Source organism: Schistocerca nitens, chromosome 7, assembly GCF_023898315.1.
Source record: "Schistocerca nitens isolate TAMUIC-IGC-003100 chromosome 7, iqSchNite1.1, whole genome shotgun sequence".
NCBI lineage: Eukaryota > Metazoa > Arthropoda > Insecta > Orthoptera > Acrididae > Schistocerca > Schistocerca nitens.
In genome coordinates this window covers 231,976,766-232,001,816 of record NC_064620.1, presented here as the reverse complement: position 1 = coordinate 232,001,816, position 25,051 = coordinate 231,976,766, and the positions used below count along the sequence as shown (strand labels likewise).

The 25,051-nt window shown below is 45.8% G+C and overlaps 1 protein-coding gene across 1 annotated transcript in view; it reads left to right on the top strand.

Annotated features, from left to right (window-relative positions):
• The window catches only part of LOC126195546 (putative transcription factor SOX-15), a 283,454-nt gene extending 258,683 nt beyond the window's left edge, over positions 1-24,771 (top strand). Inside the window, exon 6 of the mRNA XM_049934170.1 lies at positions 21,555-24,771. Within this exon, the coding sequence (XP_049790127.1) occupies positions 21,555-22,051 (497 nt within the window). The 3' untranslated portion in view covers positions 22,052-24,771. The remainder of the gene's footprint in view (positions 1-21,554) is intronic.
• The last annotated feature ends 280 nt before the right edge of the window (positions 24,772-25,051 follow it).

Here is a 25,051-nt window from a genome sequence, read left to right as displayed (position 1 = left end):
TCATATAATGTCATATCTATATTGATGACATGAGGCCACGAAGTTTTAATATTTGTAACACAATTTATGGATGAATTACGTGGAACACTTTCCTATTGAAAGACACTGAGGACTTCCTGTATAATGACGATCCTTTGTGCTTGGCTTAAATCCTCTCATTTTCCATGACTCTGAAATCTCGCGAGTAAAACTGAATGCGTTTTACTAACCAGTTTTCTCCGCAGCGATGAGAGACATTCGTCCTAAGGAAATAATCGTTGAAAAGATTGTCCATTGTGCATTCCGACGGACTTGGGAAACTCCAGCAGAACATTGCGACACCCCACACGTCCAGAGTTGCTACACAGTGGCTCCAGGAACACTCTTTTGAGTTTAAACACTTCCGTTGGCCACCAAACTCCCCATTCTTGAGCATATCTGGGATACCTTGCAACGTGCTGTTCAGAAGAGATCCCGCTCGTACGGATTTATGAACAGGTCTGCAGGATTCATTGTGTCAGTTCCCTGGAGCAGTACTTGAGACATTAGTCGAATCCATGCCACGTCGTGTTGCGGTGGCTCTTGAGGGTAGATAAGGAACAGCAGAGGGCCTATAACACTCCGTTGGAGACAGCTCATAACAGCAGAGTGTAGCGACCTGCTGCCTGCCGGTGGGTGTCATTTAGATGGCGCCGGTCTGTCCTATCGCCCCCTGCAATATTACCAACCGTCCGTCCCACGCGGCAGCAGCAGGTGGTCCGCAGCGTAGCACGGTAGCTCTCGTCCGTAGCAGTCGCGACATATGCTGGAAGCAGCTGGCGTCGTTATTAACCTCGGTGGCGCCGGTGCCACTTAATTAAGTCCCACTCGTAAATCTGGCCGCGAAACGCAGCCACGTCCGCAATAAGCGCCGCGTCGCGCCGGCCCTCGCCGTTATCGCGACGTATCTCCCCGCGCAGCCGCCGCCGCCGCCGGCGGGTGCCAGACCACTGCATTCAAAATGCAGGACGAGTCCCTGTATCTGGGTGGAGAAGACGTTGTTGGGAAACTTCCTAAAAGAATAAAAGTGGTTACCTTCTGCAGACAGTCGTCTTACAGACTCAGCTATCCGAACACAGCACGCCACGCAGCTTTCATCTGTAAGCGCTTGTCCACTAACTTCTAATGAAACTCAGATTTCGTTATAGGTAACTTCAGTTGGATATTCGATACAGTTTGCTTTGTTGTTCACTGAACTGAGCATCGAACCAGAATTGCGACTTGTTTCAAGAGATCCGAACAGAAACGGAAAGGTGATTTCGTGAGTACAGTCTTAAAAATACTTAGGAGAACTCTTGTATCCACTCCCGTTATGTTAAATTTATTTTGATACAGGCGGTACCTGTGGTCTTATTGCATGGGTTGAGTTCTTCGCTTTCAATACAGGCAACATTAAAATCTTTCGTCATCTATTGGCTGTGTTATGCATTACAGTGTCAGGTGACCCCTCTGAAGGAATTGAGTACCTGAGTCCCAGTGGTTTCTAGTGAGTTGTTATTTGTGGACGTTGTATTCGACCAAGCATATGCAATGCGACATCGTAATGCAGTGCAGCTTGTAAGGGCGGTCTGTTTGATCAAAAATGGATGGGTTTTCCGTCATGTATTCCAGATGCCAATGCCTCTCCATATGTCATCCACAGGTTGTGGACACGCTACAGGGACACAGGTCAGTACACAAAGCGAGCTGGACAAGGTTGCCGATGCATTACAACCCCATGTGTAGACCGATATCTGGCCTTCTCTGCGTTGTAGCGTCGTGTGGATATCACCAGATCACTACAACACATTCTCAGAAGTGCCACTGGAGCTCTTGTGTCCGATCAGACTGTAATGAACGGCTTAGGAGAAAGGACATCACGACCCAGACTTACTGTTCTACTATCCTAAACGACACGACAAGTCGGTCGCTGTGGCCGAGTGGTTCTAGGCGCTTCAGTCCGGAACCGCGCTGCTGCTATGGTCGCAGGTTCGAATCCTGCCTCGGGCATGGATGTGTGTGATGTCCTAGGTTAGTTAGGTTTAAGTAGTTCTACGTCTAGGGGACTGATGTTAAGTCCCATAGTGCTAAGTGCCACTTGAACCATTTGAGGGGGTAGTCATTCAGGGCAGTACAGCTCTACCAGAGCACTTGCCCGCGAAAGGCAAAGGTCCCGAGGTCGACTCTCGGTTCGGCACACACTTTTAATCTGCCAGGCACTTTCAGATTCGTCCAGGGTTCTGTGGTTGTTTTCGACATCTGCAGCACATTTCAGTTCTTTTATGTATACGATAGAGAATACAATGATGTTCTGTTGCGCACTTAATTTGTTGAGACAAAGGTAATTTGGTAATATACCCACTCCTCAATTATTGGTCAGTGGTTTATGGTAGACGCCCAAAGTCATGTTCCCCTTTTTCTTTTGAGCAGTATATATTAATAATCTAGTAGATAATGTCGGACGCTCCATAAGACCGTACCTGGCATACGCCGTTGTCTATAGGAAAGCTATAACTCCATAAATCCGTACCGAAATGCAGAAAACCTGAAAAAGATCGGCGCTTGATGCCAGGAATCGTAATTGACACTGAACATAAATAAATGTAATGTACTGTGCATAATAGGCGGAGCGATCAATTACTGTTCGAATTATACAGCAGGCGATAGTTCCTGGAAACAATAAAAACTGTAAAATACCTAGGGCTCATCGTCTGCGGCAACCTAAGGTGGAACGACCAAGTGAAGAGATGCTGGTCTAAGATCCTTTGGAAGAATCCTAACAAAATGTAACTCGACCGATTGTGTGTGCTGCTCGCCAATGTGGGAACCAAGGTGAATAAGATTACCAGAGGAAGTCGAGAAACTCCAAAGGAGAGCAGTGTATAGCTAAAATTCTGAGGTGTCTTTCCGCGAGAGTCATTCTTATATATATATATATATATATATAAAGCCGTTATTACGGTCAGAGGTGGTTGTTCTGGGTACTGATTGCTCAGGATCTATGCACCCAAATTGCGTGAAAATGTAATCACACGTCAGTTCTAGTATAATATGTTTGTCTAATGAATACCAGTTTATCATCTGCATTTCGCCAGTAGTATATATATACTACTGGCGATTGAAAATTGGTACACCAAGAAGAAATGCAGATGAAAACGGGTATTCATTAGACAAACATACGATATATATATATATATATATATATATATATATATACACTACTGGCGATTAAAATTGCGCTACGGTCGCAGGTTCGAATCCTGCCTCGGGCATGGATGTTTGTGATGTCCTTAGGTTAGTTAGGTTTAACTAGTTCTAAGTTCTAGGGGACTAATGACCTCAGCAGTTGAGTCCCATAGTGCTCAGAGCCATTTTTGATTAAAATTGGTACACCAAGAGTCCGCAGCTCGTGGTCTCGCGGTAGCGTTCTCGCTTCCCGAGCACGGGGTCCCGGGTTCGATTCCCGGCGGGGTCAGGGATTTTCTCTGCCTCGTGATGACTGGGTGTTGTGTGTTGTCCTTAGGTTAGTTAGGTTTAAGTAGTTCTAAGTTCTAGGGGACTGATGACCATAGCTGTTAAGTCCCATAGTTCTCAGAGCCATTTGAACCATTTGGTACACCAAGAAGAAATGCAGATGATAAACGGGTATTCATTAGACAAACATATTATACTAGAACTGACATGTGATTACATTTTCACGCAGTTTGGGTGCATAGATCCTGAGCAATCAGTACCCAGAACAACCACCTCTGGCCGTAATAACGGCCTTGACACGCCTGGGAATTGAGTCAAACAGAACTTGGATGGCGTGTACAGATACAGCTGCCCATGCAGCTTCAACACGATTCCACAGTTCATCAAGAGTAGTGGCTGGCGTATTATGACGAGCCAGTTGCTCGGCCACAATTGACCAGACGTTTTCAGTTGGTGTGAGATCTGGAGAATGTGATGGCCAGGGCAGCAGTCGAACATTTTCTGTATCCAGAAAGGCCCGTACAGGACCTGCAACGTGCGGTCGTGCATTATCCTGCTGAAATGTAGGGTTTCGCAGGGATCGAATGAAGGGTAGGGCCACGGGTCGTAACACATCTGAAATGTAACGTCCACTGTTCAAAGTGCCGTCAATACGAACAAGAGGTGACCGATACGTGTAACCAATGGCACCCCATACCATCACGCCGGGTGATACGCCATTATGGCGATGACGAATACACGCTTCCAATGTGCGTTCACCGCGATGTCGCCAAACACGGATGCGACCAAAAAAAATGGTTCAAATGGCTCTGAGCACTATGGGACTTAACATCTGTGGTAATCAGTCCCCTAGAACTTAGAACTACTTAAACCTAACTAACGTAAGGACATGACACACATCCATGCCCGAGGCAGGATTCGAACCTGCGACCCTAGCAGGCGCGCGGTTCCGGACTGAGCGCCTAGAACCGCGAGACCACCGCGGCCGGCACGGATGCGACCATCATGATGCTGTACGCAGAACCTTGATTCATCCAAAAAAATGACGTTTTGCCACTCGTGCACCCAGGTTCGTCGGTGAGTAAACCATCGCAGGCGCTCCTGTCTATGATGCAGCGCCAAGGATAACCGCAGCCATGGTCTCCGAGCTGATAGTCCATGCTACTGCAAACGTCGTCGAACTGTTCGTGCAGATGGTTGTTGTCTTGCAAACGTCCCCATCTGTTGACTCAGGGATCGAGACGTGGCTGCACGATCCGTTACAGCCATGCGGATAAGATGCCTGTCATCTCGACTGCTAGTGATACGGGGCCGTTGGGATCCAGTACGGTGTTCCGTATTACCCTCCTCAACCCACCGATTCCATATTCTGCTAACAGTCATCGGATCTCGACCAACGCGAGCAAGCAATGTCGCGGTACGATAAACCGCAATCGCGATAGGCTACAATCCAACCTTAATCAAAGTCGGAAACGTGATGGTTCAAATGGTTCAAATGGCTCTGAGCACTATGGGACTTAACATCTATGGTCATCAGTCCACTAGAACTTAGAACTACTTAAACCAAACTAACCTAAGGACAGCACACAACACCCAGCCATCACGAGGCAGAGAAAATCCCTGACCCCGCCGGGAATCGAACCCGGGAACCCGGGCGTGGGAAGCGAGAACGCTACCGCACGACCACGAGATGCGGGCCGGAAATGTGATGGTACGCATTTCTCCTCCTTACACGAGGCATCACAATGACGTTTCACCAGTCAACGCCGGTCAACTGCTGTTTGTGTATGAGAAATCGGTTGGAAACTTTCGTCATGTCAGCACGTTGTAGGTGTCGCTACCGGCGCCAACCTTGTGTGAATGCTCTGAAAAGCTAATCATTTGCATATCACAGCATCTTCTTCCTGTCTGTTAAATCTCGCGTCTGTAGCACGTCATCTTCGTGGTGTAGCAATTTTAATGGCCAGTGGTGTATATATATTGTTATTCACACGCAGCACTCCAGACGGCTACAAGAATGTGGTGGGGAGTGCGCTGGTAGCGGTTCTCACGCCGTGAAGTGGCTTGCGGGCTGAAGACGTATAGGGCGGGTACTATCCCAGAGCTAGTGGCTGGTGGCCAGAGACGCAGCGTTGCTTGTCTCGCTGTGGCGCCGGAGAGGCGTCCACGCACCATTGGGCGCCGTGCGCTGTGGAGGCCGCTAACTGGGACACGCAGGCGGAAGGTTGGGGGCCGGCGGCGGCGGCGGCGGCGGCAGATAGGGCACGCAGACACCAGCTCTGCTCTGCTGATAGCAGCCGGCCTCCTCCAAACAACCGGTTCCCGAGTGAAGGAAGGCTTCCCATCTGAACGCACCTCATCGCCCAACTTCAATAACGTTGCTTCAGACAAGCACGCTGTGTTTGCTCGAAATAGAAGATTTTAAAGTAATATCAATATCAGTTCCCATTCCGATACAAAATTTGGCTGTACTGTAACGACACACGTTACAGAACAAATGATTCTTTCTCAGGATCATAAGAGGCTTCCCGAGCGTTGTGAACGGTACGAAGACTTTCTCCAGAACTAACAGGGAGAGGCAAGATCCTGCGAGCCACAGATTTCAAGAGTTCTCGGTATAATCATTGAGGATTATTCGAAAGCAACTGCTGTGTAGATGGCCACTGTCCCCGTTGCAAGGGTTTCGCCCTTGGTGCTTCTAAAAGAATCACCCAGTTTCATACGAGCATAATATCCTCTACCTGAATAACGGTAGAGACAGGAAGTTAATTTTAACTTACGCCAAGGACTACAAAGCTTTTATTTTCAAAATAACCTTCCAATTTTACAAGGTTATATCTTTCACATGCATCCAAATCTTGTACTTTTTACAGTTACGTTTAGGATCAGATTTTTTATTTACTTGTCATAAACGATCATGTGGTCCCTAGTGGAGGTACGACAATTATCTATAATATAATCAAATTTGAGGGCAACATTATGGAAATGGAAGAGGACGTAGATGAAAATGAAATGGGAGGTATGATAATGCGTGAAGAATTTTACAGGAAACTGAGAGACCTAAGTTGAAACAAGGACCCGGGAGTAGACAATAGAACTACTGATAGCCTTGGGAGAGCCAGCCAAGACAAAACCCTACCATCTGGTGAGCAAGATGTATGAGACAGCCGAAATACCCTCAGACTTCAAGAAGAGTGTAATAATTCCAATCCCAAAGAAAGCTTGTGTTGACAGGTGTGAAAATTACGGAACTATCAGTTTAATAAGCCACGGCTGCAAAATACTAACACGAATTCTTTACAGACGAATGGAAAAACTGGTAGAAGCCGACCTCGGGGTAGATCAGTTTCAATTCCGTAGAAATGTTGGAACACGAGAGGCAATACTGACTCGGCGGCTTATCTTAGGAAATAGAATAAGGCTTTCTAGCATTTGTGGACTTAGAGAAAGCTTTTGACAATGTTGACTGTAATACTCTCTTTAAAATTGTGAAGGGGGCAGGGGTCCAGAACACGGAGCGAAAGGCTATTTACAATTTGTACAGAAACCAGACGGCAGTTATACGAGTCGATTTACATCTTTTCGACAAGCTGAAAGAACATCTGGGGGAGAGAGATTTTCCAGTGACACAGCGGTTCTCGAATGTCGCCGTGACCAACAAGCGGATTTCTACCTCGAGGAATATAACGATTGATAGAGTGTTCCTATCGTTGTTTACAGACTTCGTAACTATGTTGCAAATAGTGTCATGTATCTGTGTCACTTTGAAATGTAGTTCAGCGTTCAGTAAGAGTTATTTGCCCAGCCACAATAAATTGTTACCTACTTTCTGAAGTCGCCTCGTCTGATCGCCTTCCAAAATGGACGATAGCTTAGGGGCTGGAGTTCCTTTGACGACGAGATGCTTAGAGACAGCGCTCAAGCTCGGATGAGGAAGGAGATCGTCCGTGTCCTTTTCAAAGGAACCATCCCGACATTTGATTTAAGCGATTTAAGGGAACTAATGTAAAACCTTGGTTGGTCGGGAAGGTATTTGAACCTCCGCCCCTCCCAAATGCGAGTCCAGTGTATTAACCACTGCCCATCTCACTCGGTTAAAAAAAATGGTTCAAATGGCTCTGAGCACTATAAGACTTAACATCTTAGGTCATCAGTCCCCTAGAACTTAGAACTACTTAAACCTAACTAACCTAAGGACATCACACACGTCCATGCCCGAGGCAGGATTCGAACCTGCGACCGTAGCAGTCCCGCGGTTCCGGACCGCACGGCCACCGCGGCCGGCTCACACGGTTATTTGCAACACAAATGTTCTGGGTGTTCGATTGCTTCGAATGGTAAAGACTTTCTCTTGATGCAAGAATTGGAAAACAGCATACACTCAGCTCCGTGAGAACGTTTTAATAGTACCCTGAAGGAGTAGTAGCCTTGCGGAAGCCTGCATTAACGACTGGGAGAGTCATGCGCTGTCTGTAAGTGGCATAGTACTAACGTTCTGTGACAACATTGGCATAGGACAGGGCAACAGTCGTTAGCAGTGTGTCGTCAAATTCACTGGTGTCCAAAATTAAATCAGCAAACCACAATTTCCCCGTCCAATGCCTAATTCACGAGACAGTCATACAAACTGTCATAAGATGTCCGTACGATCGTGTTCAACAACCACGCCAACGATGAGATGAGATCAGGGCGCCTATTAAACGGGGTAATGTTTGGCGAGTAATCCAAATCCACAATCGCTGTGTACATAGTCATAAACGGTGTTGTACGGCACTGTGAACACGGTTACCAGACTTTGCGGTGGAGGGACATAAGAAGAATCGAAGCAGGACAGTCGGAAACTGATGTGGCCCGATGGCTTAACGTGAATCGTTCTATTGTTTTACGAACGTGGTGACAGTTCATAGAGACGGGAACTGTTTTCTCGAAGACCAGAGCAGGGCCGACCACGTGTAACATGAGAAAGAAAAGACAGTTCTTTGGTTGTATGAGGACAATGGTACTGCCTTAGCAGAGCATAGCAACTGGCATCTGACGTCGCAGCATCAATTGGACGTGTTGTATCGAGGCAAACGGTGTACGGAAGGCTTCTACAGAGTAGCCTTTATTGCTGGAGAGCAACTGTATGTGTCAATGAAGGGAACGTCTAGAGTGGAATCGTCAGCATGCCACCTGAGCGGTAGAACAGTGGCCCAATGTTCTTTTCACGGACGAGTCGCTATTTGGTGTGAAGAGCGATTCTCGACGGATTCGCATCTGTAGGGAACGTGGAACACGATTTAGGGACCCAAACATTGTGGAAAGAAACCGATATCGAGGAGGGTCCCTAATGGTGTGGGCAGGGATTAAGTTGACCGCTCGAACACCTCTTCATGAACTTGTACTGTTGAATCGGCAAGGTTTACCTGCAGGCAGGTATCCTGACAAGATAATGGGACTTCATGTGCGGTTGTTGCAAGATGCTGTGGACCTAGGCTTCGTAGTGATGAACGATAATGCTCGACCTCATAGAGGAAGGGGGGCTGATATTTTCTTCGAAACGGAAGAATTTGAACGCATGGCATGGCCTGGTCGCTCCTCCGCTTTGAATCCCGTAGAGCGAATCTGGGATGCACTAGGAATATGGGTAGCTTTAAGTTAGCATCCACCAAGCACTCTCCAAGACTTCCGAGCAGCTGTACAGGAAGAATGAGCGTTATTGAGATTGATGACATCGTTTACAGCATGCCCTATCGTTGTCAGGCCAGTACTGCTGCCCGAGATGGTCACACCACATACAGAGCACATTAACCAGTTGACAAACCAAGAACATACTTGTCTACCGTTGTGCGTGTTGGAGATGTTTACATTCTGTATTCTCCACATTGTTTGTGCTTTACTGTCGCCTGTTTATACTGTTTTGTGGCAAAATAAACGCAACTTTGTAAAATTTATGGTTGTTGCTTTAATTTTGGACATCATTGCAGTTAGTTAATCTGCGTATATTGTCAGAATTTGAACTGAGACTCATGGATCAGCTTCTTCTGTTCTCTACTTAATTCAGAACTTTGCGAAGAAACACCTATTTCGATGAAAAAGACCTGAATCTTAGAATATTAAAAAAAAACATTTTAAACAAATACGTACATCCGGTTTATAAAACAACTTTTAGTTTCGAGAGTTACAAGTAAGTGTAACTCGAAAGTGAGTGTCTGCGAGTATTTATTTCTCTTCTCCCTTCTGCGAGCACGCTTCGTTGTATTACCCGCTCGGCGAGACGAGCCGCGGCAGTGCAAAGCGTCCTTGCGCGCCGTCTCATTTGCCTCCGCCCATACCGTAACGACTGCACTCTGCCCGTTAAGAACCTTCATATACTGCGAACCGCGTCTTCCTGAAAACAACCGTAATTTACAGACGATCGTTAAGTGCGTTCAGTTACAGCGCATAAACAACTTGCGCTCGAAATACAGCCCCTCGCTGACATATTAGAGTGATTTATTCGCCGCTCAGACGGAGAAAGCCTCGCCTTGAGTCTCGGCCGCCAGCTGCGGCGAAAAATTTCAAAGTTACTACTAATCACTTTGGAATTAGTGGTGCTAAATCACCCAGTAATAAACAACAATTAAGAATAACCGGTTCATTTAAACTCTTGCACAGCCAAGTAGAGCTGTTTACGAATAGAAATTCAATCCCGTGCTTGGTTATAAAATGTAACTCGGAGAAATAACGTTAAGTAAATTTATTTGTGTAGTCTGTAATAACACTTCTTAAGACATCTGTTAGGTGCAAATTTTTAGTGGCGGGAAACGTGGAGGTTAGTGCAGTTATTCCAGTAGCGAATTCGTCGTAACTGTTCATGTAAGTACCAGTCTCGGAGATGCAACGGCGACGTTAGCGTTAATGAATTTGTATGTCGACTTCAACTCCAGTGCCTGCGCAATAGATCCGAGGAGTCACGAACTGCCCGGCTACTACAAAACAAATTCGTCGAAAACAATTTGGGGCAAGTGTATGTTGGACGTTCTGAAATGCCACCGGATGACGTCTGTGTATCGGAAAGCGATTGATGCATACATCCACCCCTAACTACTCGTTATGCTACTTTTTTTAATTACTGTTTTATTTTTGGTGTCTTCCGGAGTTATCGCCTTTGGCGACTTTTCATTTATTTCCTCGTCGCGACTCACCTCTAATGTTTAAGATATCCTTTGTGTAGAGCGATTACTAATAGAGCAGATGAATTAAGGAGATGCACTTTGACGACACCGGTAAAAAAAAGGTATGTTATCAACCCAAAGGTAGTAGTTTACACCATACATTTGCCAGTCGTTTTTCTACGGGAGTGGTACTCCAGTGTAGTTATCATACCAAACAATCATCTCAGTCAGATAGGTGTAGGTGGCTCTATAGTTTAAAGTGCAGTCCAGCCAAGGGTAGTTTCATTTGTTCACGTACACGAAGCGTTGACAGAGTTGAACGGTTCATTAAATAACAGGAACAACCCGGTATCGAGCACTGGAACCATTGACGCCAAACCGCACTGAGCGACTTCGTATTCTAGACTTCTTCGTGAAAGGTGTGAAAGATCAAAATTAATTCCGGTAAAAGTGTTGCTAGACGCTATGTTGTGAAAGATACACAGACGTGGCCGTACTACAATTGTAAATATTATAGCTTCAAAACTCTGTCCATCGAAAATTTGTGGGTTACAAAAGTATCGTTGTGCCGTTCACTGTCCAAATGAGATAACCGACGAATCTCCGTTGGAGGGCGCGGCTTGGAGTGTAGTCACAAAGCTGACAGTTCCCGTCAAAATCTAACTCTGAGGATATCACATCCGGATTAGTCACCCACACAGTCGTTAACTCAAACAGGAAACACAAAAAATTATTGACTTAACTTCTGAGGAGCCAAGGAAAAGACACCCGTTATTGGCAATCCATCAAGTCCCTGCAACTCCAGCAGACCAGTCCTTCCTGGGAGAACTGTATGACAACTTGTGCAACTAGTTGAACCCTGCCGACTCTGAATTAGAAATGAAATTCCGTTTCAGAACTTGACCAAAGATTCGATAAACAGTCAGGCAGGTGACTGAAGTCAGCCCAAATGCAACATCAAACTGACATGTCAGAAGACATCTACTTCAAAAAAGACCACCTCTTCCAGAGTTATCTGTTTATTGCTATAACAAAGTGTTATAAGTGCTGAGACTTCAGTCACCTCTCCAAAGCCAGCAACGAGACCGACACAGTATGCAGGTCACCGACACCAAAAAGGAGACTGTAGAAATAGGAAAGTGTAGGCTGTATCCTCTGCAAGAAAAGATGTAGGCAAGGCTGTTATAAAAGTGGTGGACCAGGATGCCTAACGTATCACCAATTTTTGGAGAGACTGTTTGAAAGGAAAAATTAAGAAATGGACAAATATAGTAGTAACATGAGGAGTACACAATCATTACACTACCCTGACACTGAAATGGACTTTAAATTATGAAGGACCCGCTAAACATTATGGGCGCAGCACAGGTACAAATCACCCCCAACGACGGCACGTGCTTCTCACAGAGCCGTCTCATGACTAAGGCAAGTGCGTTTACATAATGAAAACCAACATAACACAGACATTCTCACTGCATTGAGGTATATACAAGCTGTCCGACTGAGCTGCGTAGACACTACAGAATATATCGATGATATGACGTTGGCAGGCTCAATTAATTATGAGATTACAATCCATCTAAATCGTGAATTCTTTCATTGGGCCACTTTTCAGAAAAGTATACTGCGGGGCCACTTTTCAGAAAAGTCTACTGCGGCGGATTTAAGAACTAAACTCAGGAGAAGTGCATCACAGCACAATCATAAACGGAAATATAAATACACGACAAATAAACTCTGAACTCTGCAACAAATATTCCAACTTACAGACCTATACAACAAATATAGGCCCATACGACGCTGAAAATGCTCATGTGTGGAAACGCAGAAATAAAAAAAAATAAAAAAAAACAAGCACCATTTGGTCGGAACATACTATATGACTCTAATAATGGGCAACTCCGTGATGGGGACTTACAGACAATGACACACAAAATGCTTACGCAGACCCAAATTATGCAATAGCAGGACCAGCTATCGCTCCATACACGCAGGCGAATCACAAAACCCTGTACTACAATGCAAAGTGTCGGGGTTACATTGAGCCATTAAGCTTCGTCTCTGGTGGATATACAAACGTTAATACACAAGCGAATAGTACAACCCCATGTCAGTAATACCTCCACAACACCAAGCCCAATCCCTCAACATCCGAACCATGAATCAATAATAATTGCGAGGAGAGAAATACCGCCTCGCCACAGTATGTCGCTGTGTCAGCCTCTGTATCCCTGACATCAGATGGTGCAGAAAGCCTGCCACCACCAATGAGCTGCTACGAGACCGCTGCTATTGCTGAAGGCACAGACAACACTGCGAAATCAACCCCATCATCAGCGTCGATCAAAGCGAAACCTGGCACTGTCTAAACTATGGGACCGTATAAGAAGACACCAAACTAAATAAATTCGTAAACAAATCTCTCTTTCAAACTATGCAACTGCAAATTACACGACTAATAGACTCAGGGAATAATAGACTCATTGTATGATGTTAAGATCGGAAAACATACAGACTGACTCTAGACATTTAGAAGTCTGAGAAGTCTGACGGGAATAGCTCTACGATTCTTCTGTGGCAAACTATGCATAGGAACCATTCATACCACTGTGCACGCGCATGATATTCGTATCGCGGAAGTTTAAAAACACAAAAGCAAACAAACAAAAATTGAGAAACCATTGAAACGTAGTTATACCAGAATTAAACGTCTCACTGAACATTCCATATCAAATGGTTCAAATGGCTCTGAGCACTATGGGACTCAACATCGTAGGTCATAAGTCCCCTAGAACTTAGAACTACTTAAACCTAACTAACCTAAGGACATCACACACACCCATGCCCGAGGCAGGATTCGAACCTGCGACCGTAGCAGTCCCGCGGTTCCGGACTGCAGCGCCAGAACCGCACGGCCACCGCGGCCGGCGAACATTCCATATCCAAATGTGTGACTTGCACTGGTGACGTAACAAGTAATTTCATTGCAGACTTAAATAATGGGTAGACACAGACAATTCGAATCATGTACTCGGCAGCTGTATGAACGTGTATTCCAAACACTTGCTTCAGGTAAATTGCATGCACAATTGTTTCCTAGCGTAGGTATTTTCTTCTTTTACTCAGTCACTCAGTCAAATACAAAAAAGTAAAAATGACAGCTAACAAGTTTCAGTCTTTTACTGCGTATTGTTTTCCTCCTGATTACTTTTACAACGATTGAGCTCACATTCAGATGTAATAAAATTATTTTGATTTAGACAAAACTTGTTGCGACCATCCCAGTTAACATGTTGTAAGTTATCCTGTAACATACATACATTGACCAGCCAGAGTGTTATGACCACCGAACTACTATCGATATAAACCCGTCCAACGTCACCTGGCGAGGAATGACTGTTAGTCAGACACTCACACGTTCCAGGTAGTATCAGTGAGCGTGCTGTTCGTGTGTAGAATGGGGAAGTCGCGCGATCTATCTGGGCAGATTGTGGTGGTCTGGAGGCTCGGCACGAGCATTTCGGAAGCTGCACAACGTGACGGGTGTTCGAGGAGTGGTGTGGTAAGTGTCTTCAAAATGGGGCGAAACTAAGGTGAAACCAAGTCCAGAAGTCGTGGAGCTGGGCGGCCACGCCACATTACAGATGTCGGACGCCGTAGGCTGGGCGTGTTGTATCCTGCCTACTCGTTAAACATGGGGTGCCTAGGAAACCTGATTTCTTGGATCGCTAGACAACAATTCAGGTAATTCGTATCAATGAGTTTTTACGACAGTAAGGCAAATGACAAAACTTTGAGAATTTACAGTGATGTGTTGCAAGCAAAGGGCGACATGCAACATAAGCAACCTATTCAGTATATACAATTCGTGATACAAGAGAAGTAATACAGTTCCTAAGTCGCCGCTATTCGAGCGTCTATTCTTTATGCCGCTGTCGAAATCGGCGAACTGTGCCGTGGCTAGTCGGCGCGGCGCTTATGTTCTCTTCGCCTAGAGGCCGCTGCTGTCTCGTTGTCGCTATACAGAGGGGTCGGTCAGCGTGCAGTTGGCTGACGCCGTCTCACAGCCCTCTCTGCTCTAACGTTCCCGCCTGGCGTACCGGCGCATGGTTTTACGCCGGACAGGGCAGACTGGTAAAGCAGGACAGGCGGCGAACTGTAACGGAACTAACATCAGACTTCAATGCTGAGCAGAGTACAAGTGTGTCTGAACACACAGTGCACCGAACATACCTAACGATGGGCCTCCACAGCCGACTACCCATGCATGTGCCAGTGTTAACACCACGCTATGGCGTGAAATGGGCACGTGACCATCGGCACTGGACGTTGGCGCAGTGCCAGATCCTTGCATGGTCTGATGAATCCCGATACTTTCTTCATCATGCCAATGGGAGGGCGCGAATGCGTCCATCCGTACTACAGGTGAACATACCGGCTATTCCGTAGGTGTCCATTATAATTATCCGGGCTGTTATGCCGTGGTCGGTTGATGAATTCTGAGGTGATTCCCAACGTTTCGTCTCCGACTGCGGGAGACATCTTCAAGGGGGTCCGCTAGTCAGTAGCGAGCCAGTGTGTGTTCGACCATCAAGCTACGGACCCCCTTGAAGATGTCTCCCGCAGTCGGAGACGAAACGTTGGGAATCACCTCAGAATTCATCAACCGACCACGGCATAACAGCCCGGATAATTATAATGGACATGATATTTCCGGCCGTGAAAGTTTACATTTTAGTATTCCGTAGGTGGTCATAATATTCTGGCTGCTCATTGTGTAATACAATTACACACAGATCTGAGCGACGTAGGGCTGGCCGCGGTGGTGTAGCGGTTCTAGGCGCTCAGTCCGGAACCGCGCGACTGCTACGGTCGCAGGTTCGAATCCTGCCTCGGGCATGGATGTGTGTGATATCCTTAGGTTAGTTAGATTTAAGTAGTTCTAAGTTCTAGGGGACTGATGACCACAGATGTTAAGTCCCATAGTGCTCAGAGGCATTTGAACCATTTTTTTGAGCGACGTAGCAAAATTTGCTTAGTAACAGGTGTGTTCATTTTTAGTATCATCTGCTGACATTTTTTAATAACCGCAGAAAAGCTATCGCCAGATGAGGTAGCCACCATGGAATTCACTGGGGGCGGAAACTACTTAAATCCTCTATCAGTGTAGTTTGCTGTCATTGGAATCCAGTTGCTCTTGATGTAGTCTGTGTTTCACTCGCAAGCTCGCACAATCCGCATGCAATGAATTTACACACACACACACACACACACACACACACACACACACACACGCGCACACCCGGGGCGCTCTCTAATTCTCGACGAGCCCGCCCACTAATGCCTTGCAACGGCAGCTCGTAATATTCGGCATCCTTCCCGCGAGCTGCTGGGTAATACGCTCTCCTCCTGCGGGAGTGGACGTCACGTCACGTCTTCGGCGCGGCGCTACGTGCTACGTGCTCGGAGCGCGCACCAGGTAATAATTTGCGGCTCTGCGCGGCTTCTGTGAACGCGAGGTACGTGAGTCCAGGGGCCGGGCGAGTTCTCGACGCAGCTCGCTGCCTGTCCGCGAAGACTTCACTCTGTACCGGCGCTACGCATTCCACCTAAACCTGCGCGCTAAAATAAAGCCTCTTTCGTCATGATCCATTTGATTCGCAATAAGTGGGCAGCGATTCCACAATCGAGTCACGTAACCGAGACTTAATCAGAAACTGGAAGACTTACGATATAAAGTTGTTATGCAGGTGTGCAGCTACCTGTCTTCATTATACGGCTCTCACGTATCTATCATTTGTGTGGGGGATAGGTTTAGTGGGGGCTGTAATAGAGCTAATTTAAGTAATGAGAACTGCACCAGTTACTAATTTTTTGGTGCTTAGCACAACGCTTTTCTAGAATTTATTTTCTCTTTCAGATGCATTTGTGCATTTGTTTACATGAACATGTTTAGTGATATTCATTTGTGTGATTTTCTGCTTGTCTATCGTCTTTTTGAAGTTAGATTGCAATCGGAAAATCGGTTAAAATGACTCTTTGAGTGTTTTTAAATGCTAATATTAGAAATGGGATTTTTGTTTGTCTGCTTGCAGGTATTGTCTACTGTAAATAGACAGACAAAAATCCCATTTCTAACATTAGCATTTAAAAACACTCAAAGAGTCATTTTATCTGATTTCCCGATTGCAGCCTAACCTCAAAAAGACGCAAGAGAGACAGAAAATCACACATGCAAACATATTCATGTAAACAAATTCACTCGTAAAAGAGAATAAATTCTCGAAACGCGCTGTGCAAAATGTCAAAAAATAAGTCACTAGTGCAGTTTTCTTTATTTAAATCATGAATGACACAGTTGCAGGATTTTCTGAAACATCGAATATGATGAACGAAATTAAGTTATGTAATAGAGTTGATCAAAATAAAACTCTGAAACAGTCACGCAGCGTTTGTTTACTTAAATATATCACGTGAGTAGTAATAGTTTCGATGTAATATGAACCACTTTCACCTCAGAGAGGGTCAAATAGTGCTGGTATGCTTATATCTTAACTCACCTACATAATTTCGAGGTTGACTCAGTTAATTAGGTATCATACACGGACGAAATGCAGTCACGTTAACTTTCATCACAGATACAAGTACAGGAAACAGACAACTACTTCACATTACTCTACTTTCCTGGAATTTAATAATAAGATTAATACCATAGTTTTGATGACTCTTGAAACCTCGCAGAGAACAGTCGAAAAGTTAAAGAACAATTTAGTACGAAAATATCTAAGTAAAATTATTGCACTCTAAACAGTAATTTAAGTACTCTGTATTAATTTAGCCTCTGCCCCCACTGCAGACAACCAGATAGTGATGCACCATAGATAGGTAAAACCAAACTTGTCATCAAAGAACTTTGAATACCACGAGTACATCCATGCAAACATGTGCCCACTGTAAAAATTACTCAAATATGTGATTATATTATAAATATGTTTCCACCTTGCTTCACTAGACAGTTATGAAATCACCATCTTAACATGATGCTCTTACAGTTACCGTATTTGAACTACTGCATATGCACTTACACTATTTGTTATAACGATTTTCTTTTGTGACGGCGGTTACTATTTCAACAAATGAATTACTTTTTCCATCAAATCTGTAGAAACGTAAACAACTTACTGAGAAAAAGAGTACAGCAAAAATAAAATTACAAGACGGACACCCTTTTTACTTTCACTTCCTTTTGGTATTATGGTATTCTAGTTTAACTGAATGGCATCACGCAGTTAACAAGTGCGCATTTGACCTACACGAAAAAGGCTACTTCGCCACGCCAGCCCAAAGCGTCGACCACATACACCCTTCTCGACAGCTGAGCAAAAATCGTGCCCAAGCTTACCCGCAAAAATAGCCCACACTCTTAAACAGGTTGTCTCTGTCTAAGCCTGTCCTGTATAAGTTATACTTTTATATAAAATGTATGCTATGCGCTGAGAATCAATTTTATGCGGTCGTTTAGTCATTGTCTTACATTTAATCATTTCACCTGCTCTGAGAATAGACGGCTACACTGTAATTCGCGCAGCCCTACAGCAGAAACATTAACAAAACTTTCCATAGTGTGCAGCATTGCTTCAGGCAGATAACATACCATCGTCGCCACACGTCGTTAACCCAGGAAGCCTGGTCACACAAATTCAGCGGCTCTCGGTCACCTCTGAATATTCCAATTTGAGTCTTGTCTCGTGTGCGAATAAGCTGACTCCTCACCAGGCATACTCGCGGGGCCGAATGGCTGAGAGTCACACAGTGGATTCTTTTCTTCCGCGTCAGCGCTATTGGTATTCCCGTCCTGACAACCTTATCTAACTTTGCTGTTATTCCCAAGAGTTACTAAATATAGATACCATTCTATTCCTGTCAACCAAGACACGGCACATTCCTGCCAACCAGCCAGTCTCCCTTGTCGATCGTCTCTATTTGCCTCATTTCCCGCTCTATGGTGTCACACACTTCCAAAAATGACCAATTTGCTGTTACACAATGACGCAAATAAATAGTGCTGAAACAGCGTAAGATGTCGGGTGTAAAATTTAGGTTTGCTCTCTATAATCACTTCGGTATGTCCAGTTTGCTTTCTGATTACTTTCTGTACCTGTGTACCTGTGACAAATATAATCAGAGAATCACAGTTTGCCGCTTCGGCCAACAGTCGAGGCTGCACCACTCACCTTACGTTTTCGTTTTGCCTCTCTTCGTTCCTTAGCTAACTTGATCATCTGAACAAAGTACGGCGGTGACAATCTCATTTGGAAGTCTCGAGGTCTCATTTCTTTTCCATGCGTCCGTACAGTTACGACCATCGCGGAGACGTGCTGGCGCCCCACAGCTCCCCACGCCCCTCCTCCCCCCCCCCCCCAACCCCCGCCCTCATGTCATGCTCCCTTGATTAATGCCCAGCCCAGGCGCTGCCCACAATTACACCGCCGCCTGCTGATTGCTAGAGTCCCCTTGGAGGCACGACACGAGGGACGCAAGAGGATCGCGTCTACAAATGCGAACGTTTCCATAGGGCCTCCGTAGCGTTCCACGCCACAAAACATACTTCTCCGGACAGGCAGGGCTTCACACAATGTTTGTCAACACACTGCTTAGATTCTCGTATGGTTACTACGTCAGGTTTGGAACTTTTGAAATGGGGATTAGATTCTAGTATTTAACTAACATTACAGTAATACACAATCAATTAAACCATGACTGTGCTGCTTACGTCTGTAGTGGTGTGATCATGGGTAGGTCCAAGAACGATACCTGCTTTTTTATATTGTATCGCGTCTCCACGTCAGTCTTCCTAAGAACCTACCGCTTCAACGGTGAATGGTCGTACGACCCCTTGGTAGCAAAATGGTTCAAATGGTTAACATCTGTGGTCATTAGACCCCTAGAACTTAGAGCTACTTAAACCTAACTAACCTAAGGACATCACACACATCCATGCCCGAGGCAGGATTCGAACCTGCGACCGTAGCGGTCACGCGGTTCCAGACTGAAGCGCCTAGAACCGCACGGTCACACCGGCCGGCCCTTGGTAGCAGATCTGCACCATGTACAGTACTCCAGAGTGATCAGTCCTTTTTGAAAGGGGGGTGGGGGTGGGGGGTCACTAATACCCTCTAAGACAAAAAAGGAGAAGCACCACGAAGGAATTATCCAAATGGGACGAAAATTGATAGATGTTATGTACACGTGCAGACACCGAAATGATTGTAACTTCAGAAAAAAAAACGGAATGATTTATTCGAGAGAAAGAGTTTCAGAAATCGAGCAAGTCAATATCTCATTGGTTCACCTCTGGCCGTTACGCAAGCAGTTATTTGGCTTGGAACTGATTGACAGAGTTATTGGAGGTCCTCTGAAGGGATATCATGCGGAATTCTGTCCTATTGGTGCGCTAGATCGTCAAAATCCCGAGCCAGTTGGGGAACCATGGCCACAATGCTCCAAACGTTGTCAATTGGGAAGAGATACGGCGATCTTGCTGACCAAGGTAGGGTTTGGCTAGCACGAAGGCAAGGAGTAGAAACTCTCGCCGTATGGGGGACAGCATTTATTTGCTAAATGTAAGACTTGGGTTGCTTGCCGTGAAGGGAAACAAAACGGGGCGTGGAATATTGTCGGCGTACCGCTGTGCTAAGGGTGCCGCGGATGGCAACCAAAGTGGTCCTGCTACGAAAAGAAATGGCACTGCTAGCAGGTCACAGTGAGATTGGTATCCCACCGTTGCATCTCCAGCCATGTTTTCACTGGTCATCAGGGCTCATTTCGAATCGGGACTCATCACTGAAAACAATTCTACTCCAGTCAATGAGATTCCAGTGTCAGGAGACGCCCCGGGAGCAAAGGGATACCAACCAGATTGTCGCTTGCCATACGTCCCGACAACTAGGAGTGGGGTGCCATTTCTTTTCATAGCGACACCCTTACAGCAGAACGGCATGTAGACGATATTCTACGTCCCGTTTTGTAGCCCCCCATGGCAAGCCACCCTGAGCTTACATTTCAAAAAGATAATGCCCGCCCAAAAAAGGCGAGAGTTTCTATTGCTTGTCTTAGTGCTTGCCAAACCCTACCTTGGCCAACACGGTCGTCGGATCTCTCCCCAATTGGCAACTTTTGGAGCACTATGGGCAGGGTCCTCCATCCAGCTCGGGATTTTGACGATCTGAGGCGCCAGTTGTCAGGAGGACATCCAAGAACTCTGTCAATCAATGCCAAGTCGAATGACTGCTTTGATAAGGGCCAGAGGGATGGACTAACGTGATAGTGACTTGCTCAATTTGTGAAGCTCTTTCTCTTGAATCTGACGCGCCAATTGAACAGAACTGGCACAGTATGCCTCAGGAGGACATCCAAGAACTCTGTCAATCAATGCCAAGTCGAATGACTGCTTTGATAAGGGCCAGAGGGATGGACTAACGTGATAGTGACTTGCTCAATTTGTGAAGCTCTTTCTCTTGAATCTGACGCGCCAATTGAACAGAACTGGCACAGTATGCCTCAGGAGGACATCCAAGAACTCTGTCAGTCAGTGCCAAGTCGAATGACTGCTTACATAAGGACCTGAGAGATGGACCAACGCGATAGTGACTTGCTCTATTTGTGAAGCTCTTTCTATTGAATCTCTGAACAAATCTACCGATTTCCGTCCCATTCGGATAAATCTTTCATAGCAGTGTTTTCCTTTTTTGTGATAGTGTATTTTTCCTGATGAGCTTATTTTTTATGTTGCTTCTCCAATATTGTGACAGGCTGGGGACCTTATCTAGCATTTGGGATTTTTTTCTTATAGTGCTCGATAGCTTCCTTTGCACAGGTTCTCACCTAATGTAACCCTGGTTTCCCTTACGCCCCAAGGATGATCAAATTTTTCGATGTTTGTCGCAGGTGGGGTCATGATGGCTGACGATCGGTACCCGCAACAGCAACAGCAGCAGCAGCACGTGGGCTACGCGTGCGCCGGCGAGGACGAGGACCTGATGCTGGCCGGCGACGCCGTCGACACGCACGAGTTCGACAAGTACCTGGGGGCGCGGCTGCACGCGCACCACGCGCCGGGGCCGGAGCCCATGGACTCCAACCACAACTACCACCACCAGCAGCAGCAGCACCAGCAGCAGCTGCACGCCGCCTACTACGGCCAGCCCTCGGCGCTGGACGGGCTGGGCGGCCTGCTCAAGGCGGAGCCCTCCGCCGGCCTGGCCATGGCCCAGTACGACAGCCAGGCGTGCGCGCCGCAGGACTTCAGCGACCACCACCACCACGCAGCCGCCGCCGCAGCAGCAGCCGCAGCCGCCGCCGGCGCGCCGGCCCAGCACATCAAGACCGAGGACGACTTCAGCGTCATCCTGGAGAACGTGCGCAAGACCTGCTACAGCACCTGACCGGCGAGGTGGACCGACGGCCGCAGGATTCCCAGGTAGTCCTCACACAGCGGGACGTCCCAGCCTGCAGCAGACGCCGACACGGAATCACAGCATTCTTCCCTGTCGGTCGCTGCGGCGCTGCGGGTCTCGCTGGCGAGCTGTGGAGCGTTCCCACACGCTCGCTATACTATCAACTCCCTCCGCGAGGTAAATGTTCCTACAGACTGTAGACTGGCAGAGTGGGTGGACTAGTTTCTAGAGAACCGACGTTTGAATCCAGCAGTCTTCCATTAATGGTAACGAGCCCTATCTCTTCTGAAATCCGTCAGACTTCGGCGTCGAGTCATTTTGCGGCTGAACGGTCGTAAACTGTCGCTGTAAAACGCCGCAGAACGTCCGAGAAGAAAACTAGCGCTGTCTTCGTTGTTCGAAAACGCGCGTCCCGTACAGGACTGGCCACGGACTTGAAAAAAATTATTCGAGTGATTTTGGATGCGTGTAACACAGTGTGCTTGTTGACAATATCGACAAAGACATTAATGTATATACCGTGTACATATTTAGAAAAGAGGCTTATGGATATTTACATAAACGTCCTCCGAATATATTTTAACTACTGTTAGATTTTGATGCATATTATTTACCTAAGCATTCCATAGTTTAATGAACCAAATATTTAATAAAATTTTATTGTTATGTGTAATTTTTACTGGAAACTTATATATACAAGGATTTGATGTTTTGCTACCACGCACAGGGTACTGAACTGAGAAAAATGTATCTACGTGAGACCAACTGAGAGTCGGTAACGGATCAGGCCCGTGGCTGCAATCCCCATGTTTTATGGCAGCCGACATACGATTTGCGCGGTCAGAATGAACGGACCTGCGCTACGAAAAGAACATCAGTTCCGGGGGGCCAAGAAGCCCTTTGGTATTCTTACAATGTGCTCGCCACCAGTTTCCTATAGCGGCTTAGGTACGTGCTCCCTCTGCTGTATGTCTGCAGGCAGACATGTTTCTCGAGCCGTTGTGGGAATCTCAGAGGGCAGCGGAGCGCACATCCGGTCAGACGCTGCCCTCCGCTTCCCGCGACCGCTCGGGTAGGCGCCCACATTATCATAGCCGTACCTCTCCGATCCGTACTACCCGAAACCACTGCGCTCTTCCACCTCGCAGTAACAGATTTCTTACTCGTCACATCGTCCAAAATATTCCTTCAGGGGACGTCTCCAGACAGAGACGTTTTGCCATACGAAAGACTTCGTTCAAGCACAATTGTCTTCCAACAACAATACATACAGGTATGAGTCAACTTAAAGCTGTGCCTTATGGAAAGGACCAACCGCGAATTTTTAAATTGAGCGAATGAGTTGAGTAAGAAGAATCTGTAGGCATATTCTTACAACTGCTGTGTATAAGAAGCGAGCGTATTCGATGTGGCTTTCCACCAAAAAATACTGGTTGATTGCTCATCACCTCATAAGTAACGTCTTGCAATTGTTGAGATGTTTGAGCACAGCAAATAGAGTGTTGTGATGAATACTGTTCAGTTGCATTCCGTTGCGACTAACACAAACCGTTAAGCAGGCAATCAGGCAAATGACATGAAAGATAATCGATTTTCGATGCTGCACAGCGTCTCCTGCCTACTGTAAGCACGAATTGTGATACCTAAGGTGGATACAGAGGCACGTAAGGCCCTCTAGTTCGGTTTATCAGTAAAACGGCACCGAAGTGCACATTCGTACTGGGTGGACTAGCTTCTTAACGGCGCCCCTGAGCACTATTTCCACCTAGGGCGCTGAATGTCGAACGAACATTCCACGAGAAGCCTTCTTTAAAAGACTCCCGTTCATTTCGAACAGTCAGGTTTTCTCAGAAAGCACTGAAAAATACAGGGTAATGTTGGGAAGCTACTGAGATCCCCTACTTCAGTGAAATAAAAAAGACAATAATGGAGAAGAGATAGATTCTATGAAGTAGTGTTTTTATGAGAGAAAGTATTTTTAATAATTGTGTGAGAGAGACTAACAGACATAGTTTGTGCTCGGTTACCTTCCAGCACTGCAAGACAGTCGGAACCGAGAGAATACCTCGGTTCCTACACCTCGTGGGTGAAACCTGGAAAGTAGCGGTGTCTCCTAGAAGTGAATCCCTCCTTGTTCGAGTGAGACACACATTTCTAGCCTTATCGCTAATATAAATGATGCATGTACTACTGAAAGAGAACGTAATAATGCGAGTACGTCCTGATTTAGAACATCTGCTTCAACTTTGATTTGATCTCACTTTTTAAAAGGTGAATTCTTTAATTTATTAAAAATTATTAAGTTTGGGTCATCAAATGGATATTAAGTTAGTTGATGGTTATAGATTAGCTTATATTTAGATATCATAGTGATTATATGAGCAATAAAGTAATTGGCTTGTTAGGTAGAACTGTCCACAGCTAAGTTTTATTGGTAAATATTTTTGGAAAGAAAAGTCTACAATTTTTCCCCCTGTTGAGGCAGATATTTCCGTCTCACGGATAAATGTCACGTATGTCATCTAAATGATCCTCAGATCTGCACAGCAATAAAACTGTACAAGGAAACCATAAGCTGTTTCTACATTTTACTGTTGTTAAAAATAAATGCCTGCCACGATTTATGATAAATTGTGTATAATATATTTTCTGTATATAAAGTGTATTTTCGGACTGTTTTTTAATTACGTACCTGTTACATAAATGTACCATACATATTTCAATAACATGTTATAATTCAAATAAATAAATCCGTTTAAAATATGTTTTTCTCGTGAATTCTTTATCCATAACAATCTCTGCAGAATTTATTAGCTCAGCAGTGAAACACTGCGACTGACAGGGAAGGGATTGAAGGATTCCCGGTGATCAGCAACAGCAAGGCCAGACTGCTCGCATTCCGTCTATTTCACTGACTCATTTTCACAGTTAAAAAGCAACATTCTGTTGAAAGAAATGTGGAAGCAGTATGTTTTTGTGAAGAGTGTG